Source organism: Camelina sativa, chromosome 16 (genome assembly GCF_030686135.1).
Source record: "Camelina sativa cultivar CO46 ecotype springtype chromosome 16, ASM3068613v1".
Lineage (NCBI taxonomy): Eukaryota > Viridiplantae > Streptophyta > Magnoliopsida > Brassicales > Brassicaceae > Camelina > Camelina sativa.
In genome coordinates, this window is record NC_141895.1 from 2,501 (window position 1) to 24,599 (window position 22,099).

Below are 22,099 nucleotides of genomic sequence, written 5' to 3' on the forward strand. Positions count from 1 at the left end.
AAGTAATTGTTTTAGTGTAGTGAAAACCCAAAAAAATAGTCTACTCACACACTATACTCTCTCATGTTCAGTCCTTCTCTGTACATGTAATTTTTCTTCTAGTTCAACTTTTGCTTGTCTGTGCTTTAAATTTAACACTCACTCCTATTGTATACTAAATGCTGAGACAATGCAAAGTTGAATCCATCATGTCCCGGTCACTTCATCCTTCTCGTAGTACGAATATAAATTTACTTCAAGATTTGAGGAACAACGGACTTAAGGGACAAGGAAGGTAGAAGAAACCTTGTTGATATTAAAGGGTAAATTGTAATTGTATATAAAGAGAAACGAGGCAGTGGGATGAATACATGATGCCATAGTATGTACGTTACGTAATAGTAATATCGGTATCATCCAATTCCCCCGGTTTTGTTCCACATCTTTGACTCCCGAGTATTATGTGTATGTGCACACAGCATGGGTTATATAAGAGTTTGTTCCTGGAGTTGTTCCTGTGAATTGCAAACCCACTGGTGGTTAGAGATGCATCACTTGTGACGAAGAAAATTATAGATGTAAGAGTTTAGTACCTCAGTAACAAACAAGGCATGGAAGCCATATGGGACCCTGTGCGGCAGCTCCACCACTGCCACCGGTTCAGCCGACATTGTTTTTGCGTCTATTACATTCACACATGATTTCCTGTCCATTTTCAACCGTCATATTATTATACCAGAAGGACACAAAAGAAACAAGTGATGAGATAATACGGAACTAGCAGGAGAGCTATAACTACCCTGTGTTTTCATCATGAACAAAGAATATCAAGTAACCGTCGTCTTCTTCTGCTGCCTCACGCGGGACATATATAGCCTCTGAACCAAATTTTCCTTGTCCCAGATCATATATTCCTTTGATATTGCCTCCTACTTCCAGCATTCTTTTCCCCGTCTCAGCTTCTGCATGCAGATCAAACTTGATAATTCCTGTAACCTTCGCAATACTGTCCAGAATTGTTCCATATACATATCTCTGTTTCCTAAACGAACCAAACAAGAAAAAACGTTGGGCATGATGAAGTTTCCTTGCCAAGGACACAAAAGGACAAGGGTGAACTCATACTTTCCGGTGTAGCACTCGTTGATTCTTGGGAAATCAACTGCAGATGCCGATAGTTTTTTCTGAGAAGCTGAGCCCGTCTTCATGTTAAATCTCATTTCGTACCTGCACAAGCAAAAGTTAAGAAGGGTTTACGGTTACGAGAGAGCAGAACATATGTAACAGGCCGGGGATTCTTACAGTTCGTTGCTAAAATTTTCAAGTTTTTCTTTCACAGTCCCGCTGACCATGTCAAGATCTGGATTCTCAAGACGACAAGTGATGAGGACGACTTCATCCTCTTCTTCCCAAGCATTGGCTAGATATAGGAAGTCATTCACAGAAGTTTGATTGGTATATATAGAAGAAAAAAAAGTTGGAGATATGAAAACTGAAACAGACATTAAAGAGAACACACCGTTGTGGAATATAAAGCAGTTGGGAAGCTCAAACCATCTAATCATGAGTTCATCCTTGGCATAGCGGGGAAGAACACCAAAACGAGCCTTTTTAGTGGGATCAAATGAGTATATCATTTTCTTCTCTTTCACCATTTCCTAGAAATCAATTTCAAAAGACACGTGAATATATACTCAAAGAAAATTCAAAACAGATAACCTTATTTCTTTGTACTCTTAATCTCTTATAACATGTGAAAAGTATATGGGAGGCAAGAAACTCTTGTGTAACCTTTAAAACTGACGAGTTATATACCTTTGGCCTGAAGTGCATAGGAAGATCCATGAATATTGCATAAGCCTCAGTAATAGCAAAATCATGCATCATGATTGGCTCTGATATAGTAATTGGGACTGGGTCATGCATAATGCCATCTTTCGAGATCACTCTGTATGTGAGATAAGGTGGCGTATGCGAATAGCCGAACGTAAACATTTCACCTGCAGAGAGAGCCCATGACGGGTCATCATGTGAACAGAAATAGTAGTAACTTGTTTTCGTTCCAGGGAAAAGTGAAGAATACCCGTAACCGGGTCAACTTTTGGGTGAGCAGTGAAGGAGTGGGTCAATCTCTTGTCATAATCTATCATGCCAAGAGTTTGCAGGTCTCCATCTTCCAAAACTTTGACGACATCTAAAGACCAAAAGAGAGTGGATTTGACTTAAAAAAAAAAAAAAAACATAAATCTTCATACCATGCATTTCTTGTATATCAAAACTTCAAACAAGGAAGTGGGAAACACTGCCAACATAACAGAAGAATCGGTTTCTAGACAGATCAGGTTTGCTCACTTTGGACCAGTGTATCCCAAAAGAAAAAGTATAGGCTTACAAGGCTTATCTGCCTCCTGTAATGCTAGAAGTTTTCCATCGTGATATACGAGTGCTGTGTTAGCTGGTGCATGGAAAAAAAGAGAGTGAGATTTTTAAGATACTAGTAGAAAGAGTAGAAGGGATGAATACAAAGTAGACAGAGTAGTTAACCAGTTCCAATTCCATAAGAGTTGTCCAATATATTCAGTTTCGTTCTCAGCTGTTGCATATTGACCATAAGCAATCCGAAAAACCCCTTAAGGTCCCCAATCTGCAAACACCAGAATTCAGTGATTTCACCAACAAATTCCAGCATGGAGAAGAAGACGTGATATATGAGTGCTGAAATACAAGGGAGCGCACCTTCATGAATTTGGAAGCTCCGAAATATTCTTCCTGCTGAAGACGTGATGTCTTAACATATCGAGAAACATAAGTAGCTTTCCCATCTTTGATGCGGACCCCATGTATCATCCTGCAAAGTTAACGAGACATGAAGTTGAGCAAAGAGGAAGACCATAAGGCTTAAGGATTCCATTTCTACAACGTATCTATCTATCTATCTATCTATCTAAAAAGATGAAACATAAGATAAGGTTTCTTCTCCGTATATAGAGGGAGATAAAAGAAGACGAAACAATTCACGTACCCATCTCCATCAAACCTGAAACGAGCAGATCATATAATAATATAAGTAAGGTAAGGAAGCCACCACCACAAATAATAATAAATAATTGAATATGATGGATGGTGAACTGTAAAATGGAAGAAGAGAACGTGCCAGTGATATCCAGCGACAGGATCAAACTTGGGATTTGGACCAACCCTCACAAATTCACCATTCATGCACTCCTGGGAGACCAAATTAAATGAGACGAGATCAAAATCAAATAAACCTCAGGGGAAAGGATAGAAGAGGGGGGAGGGGAAGGGGAGCTCACGGGAAGAAATCCATGGACGGGGAGATCCTTGACGGGGGGAGTTTCATCACGGACGGGAGCGAAGTTGCCGGAGAGGTAGTGGAGAGGGATAGCAGCATCGTGCATGAGCTTGACGACAAGTCCCTCGATAAGATCAACAAGCTTAGAGGAGAAACCCTTGGAGGGTTTAGGATTGACGGAGACGATGCTGCTGCCATCACTGAGCTTCTCCGCCATGGTTTAGAATTAGATTGCTGCAAGGAGAGAGAGTCAGGGAGAGATGGATTTTGGATGATTTTTATGCGAAGAGCAAGCAAGAGCAGCAGCATCTTTTTCTTTTGCGTCCTTTGGCGAAAACGCTGCCACGTCGCACCACAAAAACAATATTAAATAATATCTTTCTTTTCTGGCGGGATGGCCCATAATTATTTATAGTCTTCTTTGCTCCATATGATTGGCGGCCCAACAAAATAAGAATAGAAAAGCCCATATGATTTATACATATGATTTAAACACAACACAACCAGCTCAGTCGGTGATTATAATAATATACGTAGATACAGATTCAATTTAGCACATAAGATATCACCAACACTACAGACGAGACCAGATTACACAACATCTAAATTAAGCACATAAGATGACTTGTTCTCCAGCTTCGTAGCGCGGGGGCAATACATTCTGCACATTTGCAAAGACAACATCTTCTTCTCCACTCTCTGGGGTCCCACATATGGGAGAATCTAAGACGCAGTCTGGCATCGCCCTCAAGCTTTCTTCCAGCAACGATCCAACACTCTGCAATATACACATACAACTACAAACTTTTTCACATGTTCCCACAGACAGAATATATCAAGTCACTCACCCTGCACTCCTTGAATGCTGCGTCTGCTCTCCGCTTCCACATGCTATTTCCATTTTCTGAGTGGAAAAGGTTTAGCAGAGGCTGCAATCAAATTTGGAACATCTTCAGTTTTCACACAAGTCTTGTATTTCTTCTGTTCACAACACCTACTGCTTTCTTTGTTTAAACCACACGTACCTTCACTAAATCCCTCACATTAGGCCTCCCGTTTCCATGTGTTCCTAACACAGAGTCTCCGTATACTTGATATTGCTCAAGAACCTGTCCAACAACACTCAGATTTTTTGCAATTTTTTTTCTGACAGACAAAGCAACCTAAAAAGCTGAATATTTCCACAGAACCTGTCTGCGTGTAAGGCCACTACTTGGTACACCATAAACTGCAGTGTCAACATGTCCTAGCATCTGCCATGGGCTGTCAAGAATGGACATCGAATCAAGAAAAAGGGTTCTGATATAGAGAGCTCATACCAATCAAGCTAAATTTCACATACTTGTTGTATGCAGCACGTCCTACCATGACTCCATGAGCTCCTTCCTGCAGTGCAGCGTTTACCTTACAATCACAAGATTTTTCTCAGTCTTACCCTGGTCGGGCAGAAGAAAGCTAGTCCATCTTGGAATTCAAGATGGGTGGGTCACCTTCGATACAGAAGTAATGCCTCCATTAATTGTGAATCCCAAGTCCGGGAAGTCACGCACAAGGGCATAGTAATACTCATACCTGAACTACGTCCAAAAAACAGGTGAATTCAAGCAAAAAATAGATTATACACAGTTACAGGCAATCAAGAGGCAAGTTATGGTAAACATACTTAAGAGGAGGGATTCTCCGGTTATCAGCAGGACTTATCCCACCGAGCAGTGCCTTGCGTGAATGAACAATGAAATGCCTGGTAGGTGATAGAGTAGAAACCTTGTAGACAAAGTCACCTAAGAGTAAAGGAGAAGCAGTATTTAGTACAAAATCCATGCCCAGTTCAAACGAGACTTAAAAGCAGAAGGCACTTGGAAGCAAAAACTCACAGAGCTCATCATAGGAATCATGATCATCTACACCAATTCGACATTTCACAGTAACAGGGACGTTGGTATTGGCAGCAATAGCAGACATTGCCTCTCCAACAAGCTTACAAAGAAAGCGTGGGAGGGGGGCACCGTTAAGAAGAAAAGAGCAGAAAACTACAGAAATCATGAGGAGGAGTAACGGACCTTGGGTTTGAGCATAAGGCTAACACCAAAGCCTCCATGGCCGGCAACCTTAGGACTGGGGCAGCCGCAGCTATCTCAACACAACAACAAACACAGTTAAGTTTCAACCAAGGGCAATAGCCAAGGAGAAAAGAAACAGAACGAACTTGAGATTGATTTCGTCGTATCCGTAAGCATTAGAAAGCTTAGCAGCCTTAGCAAGGTTTTCCACATTGCTACCACCGAGTTGGAGAACAATAGGGTGTTGTTGGGGAGAAAATGCTAAGAACCTGTCCTAAAAGTGCAGACGGAGGGACATGTCTAGCGTAGCGAGATTCAAAAGGGCATATTCCCGACCCGCTGATAAATAAATAAAAAAGAGTACCAGATTGGTCTGCTGGTGAACAAGAGTTTCAGCGGCAATCATCTCGGTGTAAAGCCAAGCGTGCTTCGTTATGAGGCGAGCAAGCGTCCGGTAATGATTATCTGTCCAATCCATCATCGGGGCGACGCTGGAGGGAAACTACAATGAGGACCGAAATCTCAAAAGAAATATACAGTGGGAAAGCAGAGTCGGAGAGAGCATGAAACCTGAAGTAAGGAGGAAGATAGGGAGAGGAAGCCGTGGAGAATTTAGCAGTTGTTTTAAGTATCGGATGAGAAGAGGAGGACTTGAAGAACATCTCTGAGACATTTGGTCGAACAGATGGTAGGCACCACATCGGGAGAAGATAACGAGAATCAAATAAAAACACTTGGAACGAAGCACAATCAAATTCAATCAGTAATAACAACATTGTGTTAAAGAGGAGTAGTTGTGATGGGTCTTGCTTAACTTGATAATGGCCCACTGGTAAAGCCCAGTAGCAAACTCTCTCGAATTTTAACAAAATTATTAAGTTAATAAGATAGATGACAAAATTACTAATAAAGATTGTATCATTCAGATGCTGTTGACACATGTATACAGAATTTTACATGTTTATATTTTAAAAAAATTATTTTCTAAATAAAAAATGAAAACTAACAAAATTAATATATTTGATTTTATAATTTCAACATATGTATTTTTGTAATGCATATATTAAAACATAAAATAATTCGAAATAAATTATAATTTATAGGAATGAATTTTCAGTTATTTGATGAGAATGTCTCTATGTTTTTATTTTATAAATTTCACTCATTTAAAATTGATTATGACACGAGGTAAAATTAGTACTTATGAGATAACAACATAACAAATACATCTTAAATAATGTTGATTCAGATTTTCTTGTGAATTGTATTTTGTTAATTTTTTTGTATTTATGATTTTTACTAAGATACAGATTTGATATAATGTATTAATTGTGTCTCGTATAAAATATTTAGTTATATGCATTAAGATGAAATATATAATTAAACTTAAAATATGGTTTATTATGATGATATAGATATTAAAATAGTATTTCCAGTCCTATAAAAGTTTTAAGTTAAAAACACAAAAATTAATAAACAATAAATATTATGTCATTTATAAAATTTCAATCAATAGAAAAATATACCGCATAGTTCAAATAGTCATAAATTGTTATACTAATAGAAATTGTACGTAGAAATTAGAGAAAATATTATAAGATAGAGCAAAAGAAAGCCTTAAAATCCTTTATACTATAAAGCACAAGTCACTCTACCAATAATTATTTGACACATAGGCAAAAAAAACATTATTTTTACAAACAATCGTTAAACAAAAAAAGATCGTGGAGAAAAAAAAAGCAAAAAAGCAAAATTACATAATTAAAACAAATTCCTAAAATCCAGTTAACGGGAAAACAAATTATTTTCAAAAAATAAAATAAATAAAGGTAAAATTGTGGTAAAGAAAGAAAAACAAAACAAATTACATATCTATTCAACTAAAAATAAGTTAGTTGATCAATTAAATACCGACATGTGGGCAAGTTTATCAAAATTAAGCAGAAAATAAATTAAGAAAAAGAAAGTTAATTGATAAAAAAAAGTGATAGTTTTCCTTTTACTGCTACGTTCGATGGGAGAAAGAATACCATTCGCACTATTTTTTTTTTAATCTCTCTTCTTCTCCAATATCAGTTCTCTATTCCATTTTTTAATTTCTTCATTGATCCTTCTCCAATTATCACTAAAAACTAGAGAGAAAAGCCATTTTTGAGAAAGTCAAATCTTCATCTTTGAGGCGTTTGTGAAAGTAGAACGTCAATTCCAAAAATTTGGTGCCAAATGATCTTTAAGTACACCATGTTTTGGGTAAGGAACATTTTCCTTTTTTTTTTATTGTAGGTAAATTGTTTCTATGTTACAACCAAATAAGAAATAAATTGTATATCTTCATATCTTTAATTTATCTTCTCTACCTTAATAGCATATTTACTAAGTCAACAATTTATGGCATCTTTAAGATTTTTCTTTGGCTATCACTAATCTTTGTGTACAACTCTATTTGTGACATATTATAATTTAGTTAATGTGTGCCATGTAACTGTAAATTGGGTTTGTTAACCATAATAATAAAAAATTCTACAATTTTTTTTATTTTTGTAAAATTTATAATGTAATTAAGATATAATTTCGGTGCATAGCACTGAGTATAATACTAGTTGTTATATAATGGAACTGAAAGAATAATATAATAAAATATGAGAAGTTTATATTCAGTATTCAAATGTTACCAAATAAATTCTAAAAACATATATATTACAATTTAATTATTTTAAATAATTTTAATTTTTATCTGCGGTAATAAGGCGGACCTTTTCTAGTTATTTATAATGTGGATGGATGGGATGGATACTAGGCGACGACACGCGATAAGAGTCAAAAGATTGGGTGGTAGCAAAGGAAAATGACGTAAACGCCCACGTAATCTGGTCAGAGGGAAGGTGGCAGATGATGTAAATAAGTGAGTAAAGGGAGGGGAATGTGAGATGTTGCTTTTCCCACTCAGTTTGACTTGCAATATTCCTTTTCTTTCGTCTTCCTCGTTGCGTGCGTGATTCCTTCCTTGCTTTCGGATTATTAAAAAAAAAAAAAAAAAAAAAAGACAGCTGAATCTGCAAGTTAGGGTTCTTCCGACATGAATCTGGCCCCAATCTCCAGGTACTCTTCTTTGTTTCCTTTCTCCTCTTGTACGCTTTCGCACATGAATATTACCACTTCATTTTCCGATTCTCAAAAACCCTAATTTTTTGTTTTTTTAATCATCATCTCTCACAGCAACTAAAAAAAAGGGATGAAGAGACTAAGATCCAGCGACGACCTTGATTCCTGTAATGATAAGAATGTTGACGAAGAATCTCTCAACTCGGACCGCCCCCACCGGGGCTTCTTCCACAAGTCCTTCTCTCGCGACCGCGACCGCGACCGTGAACGCGGGGAAGATGCCGGCTTCTCGAGAGGTTTTTCGCGTAGGCGATCCAATCGGGACTTTGATAATCATCGAAGGAAAGAGCCGGATGCCCGGTTCCATCGATCTGAGAGCGCTTGTTTCTCGAGGAGGGCTTTTCCAAAGGGATTTCGTTCTGAGAGGGAGAGGCCCAACAGGGAAGCTAGTGTCTCTTCCTGGAGGAGGTTTGGTGGTCCTGGTAATGACTTTGGCGTCCAAGACCGTGATAGGAGACTAAGGGACGCTGAGAGGGATAGGAGTCTCATATCCCCTTCTTGGTCCAGAGACGATCAATCCAAATTCAAGCTCCTCAATTCCAGAAATTCCCGCTCCAGATCCAAATCTCTTGCTTCTCCTACATGGTCCAAAGATTCCGGGAGCGAGCAATCCAAAAGTGTTGGCAATGTTGTCAAGAAAAGCGAGGATCAAGTCCTGGGTTCTAGCAGTAGCGAGATGGAGGAAGGAGAGCTTGAGCCTGACCCTCTACCAGAGACAGGGCTTGCTCCTCATAACACTCAACAACAACCTTCCTGCGCTGCTGCTGCTGATCATAATGACTCCAGAATTGATAGTAGCATCCAGGAGATGGAAAAATCAACCGCCGACACCGAAAGCAACAGGGAACTCAGTCATGTGGGTGGTGTTAGGGAAATGGAAACGGCTGAGAGCATGACGGATCAGAAAACTGTTGAGGAAGGGGAAAATGTGCCTGAGCATGCCAGTGACACCATGCATGTTGATCAGAACAACATCAATGATACTTCTACAGCTTCCGCTAGTGAACACGAGCGTGGAGATGACACAACCATTCCTAGTGTCAATGAGATTACTGATATGGTCGATGATAACGGTGATACCAGTGACAAAGAATTCAAGGAGAACCATGAAGTGAAGTTGGAGGAAAGTCTGTATCAGGAAGTCCCTGAACGGTTTCAGGTAAAAGAGTTTAAGGAAGTTAAGGATATCGATGGTGATGCCAACGAAGCGGAAGTTGAAAGCACTGAATGTGTTGAGGAAACTGCTCTAGCGAATAGAACGCCTGCAGAATACATTAGCATTGTATCGGATAGCTCGGTCTACAAACGCAAGGATAAAGGCAAAAGTTCTGATGTCCCACTTACTCATTTACTTGGCAATGCACTCTTTTCTGAAAAAAAGTCTGAGGATCTCTCTGAAAGGGATGAAGATGAAAAAGATGACAACTTCAGAGGACCTAGTATTAGAGGGTTTGAACTGTTCTCTAGTTCTCCGGTTAAGAGAACAAATAAAACTGAGCAGTCAAGTGTTAGTAAGCCCAAGAATGAGAAATTGTTGTTGGAGCCACTGGATCTGTCACTTAGCCTACCAGATGTATTGTTGCCGATTGGTGGCCAGGATACTAATCAGCCTCTGGGGTCACCAGTCCGTTCTGGAAGTGTTCGGTCTTTGACAGACACGTTTTGTACCAATTCTGATGGCTTCACCATGTCTATGTCCTTTTCAGGTTCCCGCTCTTTTAATCATAATCCAAGCTGTTCGTTGAATCACAATATTGGAGATAATGAGCAGTCAGTTCATAGCCGACCTATATTTCAAGGTATAGATTGGCAGGCACTTTCTCATAATGATTCAAAGTACAACGAGGCTATAGTCTATCAAAGACTGATGGAAAATGGAAGCGGTTCAGTTCAACCTCAAGCAATGAAAGGCATTTTAATTTCTGGTCAAGCTGATGAAGAGCATCTTAGATTGACTGATGAGAGCTCTAACGCAGCTAATAGACTTGAAAAACAATTGAGTTTCCAGAAAAGTATTGATGCTAGATTAGCTTGCCCAAGAACCGGCTCTCTTGAAAATGGTTCAAAGTTTAATGTTGAGAAGAAAAAAGCCAAGGACTTTTTCAGTGGTAGCAATTCCTGGATAAATGGGCTGGAATCTGGTGGGCATGATTTTTTTGAGACGGTCATCGGATACATTCTCTCAGATCCAATGCATCTGATGACCAAGAGATTTCATGAGATGCCCACTCGATACATAACTAGCCTGAAGGAAAACATACGGCAGATGATGCTGAACATGGATAAGAATGTACAACTTGGTGCTTTTCAAGATGCTCTGCAGAACAGGACTGATATAACAATGGAATTGCTTATAAAATCTCATCGTGCTCAGTTGGAGATCTTGGTCGCACTGAAAGTTGGGCGTCCGGATTTCCTTCAGTTGGACAACAGCATCTCGTCTTCCCAGTTAGCTGAGATTTACATGAACATGAGATGCAAGAATATTTCTTGTAGGGTTTTGGTGCCTGTGGATGAATGCGATTGCAGGGTTTGTTCAAGGAAGGATGCATTTTGTAGTGCTTGCATGTGTCTGGTGTGCTCAAATTTCGATATGGCATCCAACACCTGTAGCTGGGTTGGGTGTGATGTGTGTCTTCATTGGTGCCACACAGATTGTGGGATAAGAGAATCTTACATCCGGAATGGGATCAATGATGCTTCTGGTGCTCCAGGAATTACTGAGATGCAATTCCACTGCGTCGCCTGTAACCATCCCTCGGAGATGTTTGGCTTTGTCAAAGAAGTGTTTCTGAATTTTGCCAGCGAATGGAAGTTTGAGCACTTTTGCAAGGAACTGGAATATGTCAAAAAGATATTTTCATCAAGCAAAGACTCTAGAGGGAAACAGTTGAGACAAGCTGCAGATGCGATGCTGGCAAGTTTGAAAAGTAAATCAATAGGCCTTCCTGAAGCTTGCAATCGGATATTGGGTTTCATTTCAGGTGCGCGAAATTTTGTTTAAATTGTGAGCTTTATCTGGATTTTGTATACTATGGCTTTTATCTATCTGTGTTAGTATAGATGATCACACGATGTGCATGTGAACACACATTGGTTAAATTCTTGTGATATATCTGCGCCATATAAAAATGTTCATTGCTGATCATCGTCAGTCGATTCTTTGCTTGGTGACTGCAGACTGTGATTCATCCACTCCTGGTGAAACTTCTGTGCCGTTCAGATACGAACAGCCAAAACCCAGGCATGAGAGGGGAAGCCCTAGTAAGGACACGGCGTGGCTGAGATCAGTGTGCTCAGATAAACCGCATCATCAGCTGAAAAGGTCCGCGAGCGTAGCGGATGTGTTCCACAGAGAGACACAAGCTGAAATATGTGGAGTGGAGATTGGATTGAAAAGGGGATTGCCAAAGGAACCTCCTCATTTCGAAGAACTGGAGAGCATCGTGAGGATGAAGCAAGCAGAGGCAGAGATGTTCCAAGGACGGGCAGATGATGCAAGAAGAGAAGCAGAGGGGCTGAAACGAATAGCAATAGCGAAGAAAGATAAGATAGAGGAAGAGTACAAGAGGAGAATAGGGAAGTTGAGCATGGAGGAGGCAGAAGAGAGAAGAAGGTGGAGGCACGAGGAGTTGAAGGCTATAGAGAGAGGGCAGAGAGAGTTCTATGAAATGAAGATGAGAATGGAGGAAGAGATGAGTGGGCTTCTCACCAAAATGGAAGTGACACAGCAGAGTTTGGCCTTGTAACATTTGTAGTAGTAATCATATGTAATGTACACACAATCAATCATATGTACCTTAAGTTCAACGTAAGGTCTTGTCTTTAATTTAGAGATAAGAGTTTTAGGTCCGACACATGTACAGCCCGTGCCATTTGTTTCAATAGAATTATAGCAAACAGTAAATATATAACGACAATAAGCAAATGCCCATCATAGTGATACAAAACCAGTGAGGTGTGAAAAGATAACTAACAGATTAGACTCCTCTCGTCTACACTCAGCATTGCCTATCTCCCAAAAGGACCCCATTTACAAATGTGGTTGCTGGTTAGTTCGCAGCTGGAGGTTTGAAGTCTATCATCTCCCTTATGTTCAACTTGATGGATGGCCCCATTGACGAGCATATGTGCGCACTTTTCCAGTAAACTCCTTTTGCTCCCTTTGGCTTGTTTGTCTCCACCGATTTCTGCATTTATCATTTACTTCCCCCTCTTCATTTATTGTATTTTAAACAAACAGATATACATAATGAGAATGGAGTATCAGCGTACCACTGCCGCAAGGAAGTTTATGAGAAGGTCATCCTCTGTAAAATTAACTTTCCCAAAGGGGATGTGAACAATCCCAGTTTTGTCTGCTCTGAATTCTACTTTCCCCTTTTTGAACTCTTCTATAGCCTGAGAGACGTATGCATCATTAAGCCATGATCACCAGAGTCAGGAAAAGATGTTGCAAAGTAGGCTTACCTGGGGAATGTTAGCTGTGACCGTGCCAGCCTTGGGGTTGGGCATGAGTCCCCGTGGGCCAAGAATCTTTCCCAGGCCAGCAACCTAACCGCAAAGTTCAAGTATGTTAGGAAATAGGTTACAACTATCTCATGTCACAAGACATTCTTTGCCAAGCATGGCGTTTAATATTAATGCGCTCGAACAACTAGAACCTTAGTTGATCAAACAAAGAGGCGAAATGAGTGGAAACCACACACCTTGACCATCATATCTGGGGATGCAATCAACTTGTCAAACTCCATGAAACCTCCTTTAATTTGTTCGATCAAATCCTCACTGCCCACAATATCTGCCCCTGCATTTTTGGCTTCATCGACCTTCTCACCTGGATGATCATCATGGAAATGGGTGCAAAACGCCAAAGATTAAGAGAAGAATAAACCACATGATTTCGAAAAACACAAGAAAGAAGTCCCCCATCCAATAAAAATATGGTCAAGCAGACAAAATTTATCTACAGAAGCACTGGCTGAAATATCTAAAACAATGACTGAAAACATATACTAATAGACATTGACAAATGCATACCTTGTGCAAGAACAGCCACTATAACAGTCTGGCCAGTTCCCTTAGGCAGGCTCACCTATAGACGGATCAAAAAAAAAAAAAAAAGGACAAATGCATTGAGATACTGAATGAGAATGAAGCACAAGTACACACAGTGAATATCATATCATATCGATAGAGCAAAGATGAAAGCTGACCGTGGCACGCAGCTGCTGATCGTTGTACTTTGGATCGATATTGAGACGGAAATGGGCTTCAACCGACTCCACGAATCTTGTGTTAGCGGTTTGTTTAAGCAAAGATATAGCAGTCGTCACGTCATACTCCTTTTTGGTTTCCCTCAGCTTTTGGATTTCCAAAAACCTCTTCGACCTTGTCTGTCAAATGGCAAAAACATCAAAAACAAAAATTGAACATTAATTAATTAATTATGGCCAAAAAAAAAAAAAAAAAAAAAAAAAGAATATATTTAAGGATAGATAGAAATCAAAAAAGAAGCATACTCTATCTCTCTTAAGAACCAAAGCTGCTTTTCCTTTCTTAGGCTTGGGCGGATCAAGGACGGCGGTGGCGGTGGCGGTCTGCTCCGCGTCCTCCTCTGTGTCGAGGTCAGCCTCTGCGGCCACGGCGGAGACAACAACCTGGAAATATCGGTTGGAAGCTCTATCGATAGCAGCAAATCTTCTCTCCCTGGAACCCCCGAGGAGAAGAAGCGGGACGCTTAAGTTGTTGGGTCTGGGGCTGGCAAAAGAAAAAAGAGATGGAGTAGGGGTAAGCTCCTGGGAACGAGTGGATGCGGCGGCGTATGCAAGCATGAGAGATGAGTGAGAGGCGCAAGAAGCCATTGTTAGAGAGGAGGAGGAGAAGAAGAGCAGTGAGTGAGTGAGTCTGCCTAATGCCTAATCCACTCCACGCCCAAAGGGGATAACAAGAGGGAGAAGACCCTTCCCCTTTTTTTCTCTTTCTCTTAGCTATTATACCCTGCCTGATGGTGCACCTTCGCTACCGTGTTCCTATTTTAAATGACACCTGTCTTATTCTAGACCATACAATATTACACGCGTGTCCTCTTCTTTTCCTTCTTTTTCTTTTTTTGACTTCAACACTCTTCGTCCTCCTCTTCTTCTTCGTCCTCCTCTTCTTCTTCCCGCCCACTCGAAGAAACCCTTCCTCCTCCTCTCCTTTCGAGAGGTAACTTTATCCAAATTCCGATTCCTTCGTTTTCTCTTCACTTTCAAATTTCCTGTGCCCCGATTTTGTGCTCATCGCTACCCTCTGCTTGCTGATTTTGATTTTGAATTTTTTTTTTTTTTTGTTTGGGGGGTTTTCACTGTAGATTGATAAGGACTAAGGCGCGATGTCTAACGTAACAGTCTGCGCGCGATTTCGGCCACGAAGCTCTAAAGAGTTGCGAGATCACAGAGATGGTGTCTGTGTTCGAGGCATCGACGCTGAAACCTTCGTTTTCCAGGTTTGTAATCGGACCTTGCCATGTTGTGGTTGATTCATCTTATTATTTATTATTGTCTAGCCACATTGAATCCGTCACTGGTTATTCAATTTTCTTGCGTGTAGGATGACAAGGAAGACGAATTAACATTCACCCTCGATGGAGTTTTTTATGAGGACGCTCCCCAAGCTGCGGTTTATGAGTTTCTGGCTCTGCCGATCATGAGAGGTCTTTCCTGATCTAAACATTGCTGGATTAAAATGTAATGAACACTTTTGATTTTGCTTTCTTTGGTTTCCTTCCTTCCTTTGGTCTTTCAGACGCTGTGAATGCTATAAACGGAACAATCATCACTTATGGACAGGTTTGTTCTCATGATCTCTTTCCCCTACCTGGATTGCTTTCAGTATTCAAGTTTGTTATTATAACTTTTGATCTTTTCGTTTTTAAACTATGCAGACAGGGGCTGGGAAGACATATTCCATGGAGGTCACCTAAATAATCTTCTTGATATCTATTTGAGTTGTTCCCTGTAGTACAAGGACCTTTCCTTCTTAATAAACTTGGTTTTCTTCTCTTCTATTGATTTAGGGACCAGGCATCCAAGACTGTGATGATCACAATAAAGGATTACTTCCAAGAGTCGTCGATGGGATGTTTGGTCAAATCAGCTCTTCCAAAGATATTGCAAATTACACTGTTAAATTGTCTATGGTAGTGATCCAAGCTATTACTCCTCCTTACAATCCCTCATGTATAAATATATCTTATGTTCCTTTGTCTCTTGTAGGTTGAGATCTACATGGAGAAAGTCAGGTAATGTTTATGCCTATACCTCTCTCTCTCTAATCCCTTCTAGGGTTTAGCCAAGCTTATCGATAAATGAATATATCTCTCATTTTCTCAGGGACCTGTTAGACTTATCTAAAGGAAACATACAGATCAAGGAAACTAAAACACAAGGAATACTGTTGTCCGGCGTTACAGAGGCTAGCTTCATTGCCTTTATGTCTTCTGTTTGTGTTGAGAACAAACTTTTACTGCGTAGGCAAGTTTTAATTATTCGTGCTTCAGGTACCTGTATCAGATTCGGCGGAGGCATTACAACATCTATGCGTAAGATAGCAGCTACCCTGAGTTTCTTGATTGCCTAATACTATCTTCTTATTTCTTATTTCTGATGTCAATTGCCATTTCAGGCTGGTTTAGCTAACCGTGCAGTTGGGGAAACCCGTATCCTCTTAGCTTATCAGCACTTGTTCAGTGTTTCCACATTTAATAGATAGTGATATAGTGAGATAAAGATTATGCTCCTCCGAGAAAAGTTAAAACTGATTGATTAGTCATCTGGAAGAATGTTTCCAGTTTAACAATGAATGGCAGAAATGAATATGTCCAGCAGTAGAAGCCACTGCGCTTACTTGTTCACAATCCAGCAGGATTCAGTTAAAGATAAGAGGTAAATTCTTTTATACAATTAATCATGAAACGCTGATGCAGCTGTAAAGGTGGAACTTATATTTTTTTGGTATGTAAACAGGGTGAAAACAGGAAAACTGATTCTTGTCGACCTGGCTGGCTCAGAAAAGGCAGACAAAACTGGAGCAGAAGGTAGGGTTCTTGAAGAAGCGAAGACGATCAATAAATCACTCTCAGCTTTGGGGAACGTGATAAACGCTCTCACTAGTGGGTCATCTAGCAAAGTGAATCACATACCATATCGTGACTCCAAGCTTACTCGCATCCTACAGGATGCCCTGGTTAGTATCTCTTCTCAAGCTGATTCTATTTTATAATCCTTCAGCTTGTTCTCAATTCTATCGTGGTTTCTCATGCCACAGGGTGGGAATTCTCGAATGGCACTGCTTTGCTGTTGCTCACCTAGCACTTCGAATGCATCTGAGACGCTCTCAACCCTCAGGTTTGGCATGAGGTATGCAAAGTGCATCTCAGTGTAACACTAGATGGCCAGTAACGTTTTCGTTTTGCATGTGTCACATTATTGAACGTGTTTAAAACATAGGTTTGCTTCCAATTGTTGTACAGGGCAAAGCACATAAAAGCATCACCACGTGCCAGTGAAGTAAAAATTGCGAGGTCACAGGAGGAACCCTCCTCGGTAACCAAAGATGAGAAATGTGGGAGGATCCTGGAGAAGGTTAAGATTTACTCAACAGCCATTTTTTCTAGTATTCGGAAAAATGGATCTAAAAGATAACATATGCATTAATGTTATTGTATACAGATGAAAGAGAGAATGAGCAACGAAGACATCAAAATGCTAGAAGAAGTGCTCATACATGAAGGGATTATTTCCAGCCTAGATTCAATGGATGAAGTGGAAACAGCATATGAAGATATTGTATCAAAAACTATACAATCCTTACAGCAGGCCGTTGAAGAACTCCAACTGAAAGTGAAAAAGGTAAACTAGAGTGTTTGAAGGGGTTCATTTACATAATAGTGTATATATATAATTAGAGAGTGAGGGTGAGCATGGTCAATGATGCAAGATTTCCTGTTGTTTTCTCTTTGCAGTTAGAAACAGAAAAGAAGGGTATTAAGGAAAAAGCATTGCGCAATGACGAACCAGGTCTGGTTGGAAAGATGTCAAGCTTCATCAGTTCTTGGTATGCATCTTTCTTTACGTCCTAACTATTTTGGTAAAGTAGAAGATGTGGACAAGTAGATGGTAAGGAGATAAGTTGCTCTTTTTAAGTTGTGAGAGCAAAACAGGTATTAACATTCAAAGTAATGAAATAGTAGATAAAGAATGGATGGGGGAGAAATAAAAGCTAATTAAGAGAGAGACATTACAATCTTATATGGAATATATCTAGTAACGAGAGGTGTCAGGGAGAGGAGTGTCATTGAGGAAGTGAATGAAGAGTGAAAGAGAGCGTTTTGGCTGGAAGCTGGGAACTTGATGACCAGCCCCTCTGACGGTGGCAAATGTCAACTTCTCTTTGTACTCCTCTGTGTATCCACCCACCTCCCCCCCTAGGTACCATGGATGCCAAGCCGTTTTGGCCGTTAGATTCATCTTCTTGAGGGAGTATTTGGTGGACGTCACCGGAATTCTCCCGTCCATGTCTCCGCTGAACACCCAGACGCGGACACCCTGACCCATCAGCCCCTTAATGACAGGAATCATTGTGGTAGGGCTGTCGTTCCACTTCTTAATCACACTGCTGCACGGCTGCCACTCGTAAGGCAGCTTCGTAGCGTTTGCGTGCAGGGCCGCTTGGACTTCCGGTCTGTTCAGGTAGGCCTGCACATAATGGTCACTGCACGGATCAAACTCCCTTATTGTGGTTCCTCGTTTGGGCCTGCGGGTGAGTGTGGAGTTGAGGCACAAGGGAGCGTATATGTTGTAGATGTCTAAGTAATACGTGTCCATGTCGATCTGGTCAGACACCACCGCGCACTCCTCAGTCATTACACTCGCAGACTCTGTCTTGAGATCACAGCTGTTCTTGAGTGTAGCCAAAGAATCTTCAGAGATCAAAGCGTGACTCTCAAAAAAGTCGTACATACCCATCAAGTCAGTTTCGTCGTTGATCACAGCATTTCCTATCAGAATACCCTTGAGATTGAGAAAGCTCCGGTGATGGAGAAGGATAGTATGTGCAAGTTGTGGAACATAGTGGCCGGCATAGCTCTCACCGGCGATGTACAAGTCCCTGCCTTTGTACGCCGGGAACCTCTCAAGCCACTTTACCAGGAAGATGTAGTTATCAGCCGCTGTATTCCTGTCCCCGTGCTTCTCCATATCCGACGTTGTGTTGGTGTACGAGAACCCCACTCCCGCCGGGGATTCTAAGAACAACACGTTCGCAGCTGCAGCACACACCGTTTGATTATTCTCCTTAACCACACAAGAATCGTTTACCATCTTATTACTATTATTTATTTTTATTTAAAAAAAAAAAGAGAAAGAGAGGTACCATTGTTCCATGCATATCGGTTTCTAAAAAGCGTTTTGCCGTCGCTGTGCACTCTGAACGGCCCAAGCTCTTGTAATGCTCCATACGCCAGTGACGAGCATCCCGGTCCTGTTTATTTCGTTAATTATATATCTCCAATACATATAGTATTTAGTCACGCATATTTTTGTAATCAAAATCTCGAATTTGTTGACAGAGCTAGTTAACTGCCGAGATATATTATTATAAATGCCCCTGATGAGCAACTATAAATAATGGAGTAGTATTAAGAAAAGGAAAAAAGAGTACATGGGAACTATATAGAAAATCCATGTCTATAGATAAAATACGTAGTGGCTGAATAATTCACAAGTAGAGCTGTGCAACAAAGCACGCCGAGAAATCCTCAGCATGTGCCAGTTTTGAAACACATCGAGAAAGGCAAATCATTTTTCTTTTTTCTTTCTCAGTTTTCGATTGGGGCTGTATCTTCTGAATATAATAATAGACTATTGGTGTGACAATCATTTTTAAAAGAAAAACAGAGAGGGAAGAAGCAGGCTAGGCATATGGGGTATGGTCCTCACAATTATAATATTTCGTGCACATATAGTCTATGATAGATTTAATATACAACAGAGAAAAAAAAAACAAAGACATCCCCTTTCGATCAAACTAACATTCTTGTTCATCTTTCTTCTCTTTTGCTATGAACTTACTTACATGCATATATACGCATTTATAAATAACTCCATGATTAACTAAAAGATGCAAAAAAACCGAACCAAAGATAAAAAAAAAATTATGAAATGTATGGACAATGAAACGTACCGCCGTTGAGCCATAGAAGCAGAGGAGAAGAATCCTTAGACTTGGACGCTTCCACGAAATAGTAGAAAAAGGAACGGCCCGCGGATTCATTGACAGTGACATAGCCGCCGTATTGATCGAAATCAACGGGAGGCTGTCCGGGCAATCTCCGTATCAGATCTCTCTTTCTTAACTTTTCGTGATTCGAAACACTCGGCAGCGAAGACGGTTTCAAATCCTTAACCACCTTGAAATGGCTTGTATCCATGGTGGACGAACCCACCCCTCGCTTCGACAGGTACAGGCGGCTCAGAGCGTGCACTTGGTTGCTGCATTCGATTCGAGACGACATAGACAGTAGTAAGAGTAACAACACTGATGCGATTACAGAGTAGCCCTGTCCTTTCCTCGTCATCTTAAGTGAAATATAGGGTATGGGAAGAAGGAGAGAAAGAGAAAGTTTTGGTTTTGAAGAAGAGACAGTTAAATGAAACACGAGTGTGTGTGGGGGTTGGGTTTGCTTCTTTAAACAACTTTCTTCTTGTTTTTTTGGGTCAATTTTCATTTTAATTTTTATTGTTCACTCATTTATGTTTGGGTCAAAACCTCTTACTATATATATATTTGGACGTCAATTTAAATTATTGTATGTTTCATCATTTATGTAATACTGTAAGAAGTTATCTACTATTAGTATTATTTTCTCTTGGAAACTTAATCGACAGCAATGGGTGACGACCTATACTAATCTTCGTTGATATATACTACTACTGTACTGTATATGGCCTTTGATTATTGGTTTTTAGTGACTATTTCTCCTTTTTTTTTTTTTTTTCTTCTTACAAACTATAAAAGTTGGGAGGAATATGCATTCTTACCCTGATAAACTAGCTAAAACCAGATGAAAAGAAAAAAAAAAAAAAAAAAGGGAGGAGAAGATGTCAACGTCTCTGAGCGATCATGTTATGCCATGTGACCGTGACTCGATAACCTGATGTTTTCACACTTAATTATTCCCTCTATTGTTGTTTCTCTTGTAACACATATATTTGATTTTTTTTGATAACTATGTGAATTTTCATTAACTTGAAGTTGCAGAAAGATTACAAAAGCCTTGATACATCTCCCATCCCTTGCCCAGAAAAATAAAAACAAGAGAGGAAAAGCTGAAGAAATTGAGTAGGAATACCTAGTCAAACTTTAACGAGAGCAAAAGCAGATCCTTAAATTTATTTTTCCTCTTTTTTTGCCAGAATGGCATCTCTGATTTGTCTGTCTAGACCTTTGAACAAGATCTGAGCCTTCGTTGCAGAGTTGTTGTGATATCGGTTGTTTCGTTCCCTCCATATAGCTTACAGAGTTGCTTGGGCCGCTAGACGACGCAAACATCGTGGTACAGTGCGATCGTTTATATCCAGCCAGGCGGTGAATGCTTCCCAGGTGTGAAAAGAAAACGGCCTGTAACCAAGCCTCCTAGTCACTACAGACCAAATTTCCTCACTGACTTCACACCGAAGGAACAAATGCTCTCTTGTTTCTCGGTACAACCCACATAAGCAGCAGTTAGGCTCGATTTGAAGTCCCCATCTAACCAATCTATCTCTAGTTGGTAGCCTATCTTGGTGCGTTAGCCACATCATGAAAGCATGTCGAGGAATACCTCCTTTGAACCAAACCTGCTCAGTCCAATGAGGTGGATCCTGTCTTGGTCGCAAAATTTCCCATGACTTTTTGGTAGAGAAAACTGAGAGTTCCTCTGTGTCGCAGACCCAAAAGTACATGTCTGGTTCATCAGTGTCAGGTGGAACATTTATTGTTGTAAGAAAAATATGTAGTTCCTCAGCCTTTGGTGATCTTGTTGGTCTGAGATTCCATCCCATCGAGACCAAGTCTGCGCAACTTTTGCATGGATTGGAATTCCTGTTTGTGCAGGACCCGTGGGACCTAGATAATCAATTAGCGAGTCATATGGTGTCCAAGAGTCGTACCAGAAGCTAAGTGTCGAGCCATTACCCAGTCTCGCCTTTAAGAACTTTCCTGCAATGTGCCTGAGATTCAAGAGGGTCTTCCACGTCCAGGATGTAGTCTTTCTTGCATCGATGGACCAGAAACTAACATCTTTTATTTTTGTGTTTTTCATCCAGATAGCCCACAAAGAGTCTGTTGCTGTAAAGAGTCTCTAGATCAATTTTAGACACAGAGTCTTATTCCACTGAGATAAGCTTCGAAGCCCTAGACCACCTTCTTGTTTAGGGAGAGTAAGTTTGCAAGAGTAGGCGACTCTTGCTGTATCTTTTTTAGTTGCGTCCCCACCCCACGTGAAATTTAGTTGTAACACATATATTTGATGTTAACTGCAGGCAAGAAAAGCTCACCGTTA

The 22,099-nt window shown here is 40.3% G+C and overlaps 7 protein-coding genes across 11 annotated transcripts; 2 read left to right on the plus strand and 5 right to left on the minus strand.

Annotated features, from left to right (window-relative positions):
- Positions 1-275: 275 nt before the first annotated feature.
- LOC104748967 (carotenoid 9,10(9',10')-cleavage dioxygenase 1) lies at positions 276-3,650 on the minus strand. Of its 2 annotated transcripts, XM_087491277.1 has the most exons (14): positions 3,294-3,631; positions 3,134-3,204; positions 3,002-3,016; positions 2,716-2,827; positions 2,524-2,623; positions 2,372-2,434; positions 2,063-2,173; positions 1,795-1,979; positions 1,499-1,637; positions 1,282-1,399; positions 1,105-1,206; positions 779-1,021; positions 573-684; positions 276-494 (listed from the first exon to the last, which is right to left on the minus strand). In XM_087491277.1, exons 1-14 carry the CDS (start codon positions 3,507-3,509, stop codon positions 465-467), a joined length of 1,617 nt encoding a protein of 538 aa, XP_087347403.1. In that variant the 5' UTR covers positions 3,510-3,631; the 3' UTR covers positions 276-464. The 2 variants fall into 2 exon arrangements, with proteins under 2 accessions (XP_087347403.1, XP_087347404.1); XM_087491278.1 differs by lacking the exon at positions 3,002-3,016 and having other exon boundaries at positions 3,130-3,204; positions 3,294-3,650.
- Positions 3,651-3,749: 99 nt separating this feature from the next.
- LOC104748968 (uncharacterized) lies at positions 3,750-6,139 on the minus strand. Of its 4 annotated transcripts, none has more exons than XR_015584386.1 (12): positions 5,923-6,115; positions 5,717-5,843; positions 5,499-5,626; positions 5,353-5,422; positions 5,167-5,269; positions 4,956-5,073; positions 4,783-4,869; positions 4,635-4,696; positions 4,483-4,555; positions 4,318-4,401; positions 4,141-4,221; positions 3,750-4,070 (listed from the first exon to the last, which is right to left on the minus strand). XR_015584386.1 is itself a non-coding variant. In XM_010470535.3 (12 exons), the coding sequence occupies exons 1-12, from the start codon at positions 6,126-6,128 to the stop codon at positions 3,900-3,902; spliced, it is 1,305 nt and encodes a 434-aa protein (XP_010468837.2). In that variant the 5' UTR covers positions 6,129-6,139; the 3' UTR covers positions 3,750-3,899. The 4 variants fall into 4 exon arrangements, 3 of the variants coding, with proteins under 3 accessions (XP_010468837.2, XP_010468838.1, XP_087347405.1); XM_010470535.3 differs by having other exon boundaries at positions 4,783-4,864; positions 5,923-6,139; XM_010470536.3 differs by having other exon boundaries at positions 4,783-4,864; positions 5,717-5,817; positions 5,923-6,113.
- A 2,009-nt stretch (positions 6,140-8,148) lies between these two features.
- On the plus strand, positions 8,149-12,371 carry LOC104748972 (protein OBERON 4). The gene is made up of 3 exons (XM_087491280.1): positions 8,149-8,451; positions 8,569-11,498; positions 11,695-12,371. The coding sequence occupies exons 2-3, from the start codon at positions 8,585-8,587 to the stop codon at positions 12,261-12,263; spliced, it is 3,483 nt and encodes a 1,160-aa protein (XP_087347406.1). The 5' UTR covers positions 8,149-8,451; positions 8,569-8,584; the 3' UTR covers positions 12,264-12,371.
- LOC104748971 (large ribosomal subunit protein uL1c-like) lies at positions 12,320-14,537 on the minus strand. Its single transcript, XM_010470539.3, has 7 exons — positions 14,037-14,537; positions 13,731-13,910; positions 13,555-13,609; positions 13,224-13,351; positions 12,985-13,068; positions 12,790-12,915; positions 12,320-12,704 (listed from the first exon to the last, which is right to left on the minus strand). The coding sequence occupies exons 1-7, from the start codon at positions 14,376-14,378 to the stop codon at positions 12,567-12,569; spliced, it is 1,053 nt and encodes a 350-aa protein (XP_010468841.1). The 5' UTR covers positions 14,379-14,537; the 3' UTR covers positions 12,320-12,566.
- LOC104748970 (kinesin-like protein KIN-1) lies at positions 14,499-17,757 on the plus strand. The gene is made up of 16 exons (XM_010470538.3): positions 14,499-14,724; positions 14,870-15,004; positions 15,109-15,211; positions 15,304-15,347; positions 15,443-15,472; positions 15,575-15,697; positions 15,774-15,799; positions 15,891-15,972; positions 16,058-16,099; positions 16,183-16,216; positions 16,367-16,442; positions 16,524-16,743; positions 16,825-16,916; positions 17,030-17,141; positions 17,229-17,408; positions 17,522-17,757. The coding sequence occupies exons 2-16, from the start codon at positions 14,891-14,893 to the stop codon at positions 17,636-17,638; spliced, it is 1,395 nt and encodes a 464-aa protein (XP_010468840.1). The 5' UTR covers positions 14,499-14,724; positions 14,870-14,890; the 3' UTR covers positions 17,639-17,757.
- LOC104748969 (serine carboxypeptidase-like 40) lies at positions 17,674-20,305 on the minus strand. Its single transcript, XM_010470537.3, has 3 exons — positions 19,741-20,305; positions 18,931-19,038; positions 17,674-18,823 (listed from the first exon to the last, which is right to left on the minus strand). The coding sequence occupies exons 1-3, from the start codon at positions 20,282-20,284 to the stop codon at positions 17,820-17,822; spliced, it is 1,656 nt and encodes a 551-aa protein (XP_010468839.2). The 5' UTR covers positions 20,285-20,305; the 3' UTR covers positions 17,674-17,819.
- Positions 20,306-21,071: 766 nt separating this feature from the next.
- LOC147924970 (uncharacterized) lies at positions 21,072-21,599 on the minus strand. The gene has a single exon (XM_087490618.1). The coding sequence runs from the start codon at positions 21,597-21,599 to the stop codon at positions 21,072-21,074; it is 528 nt and encodes a 175-aa protein (XP_087346744.1).
- Between the last annotated feature and the right edge of the window lie 500 nt (positions 21,600-22,099).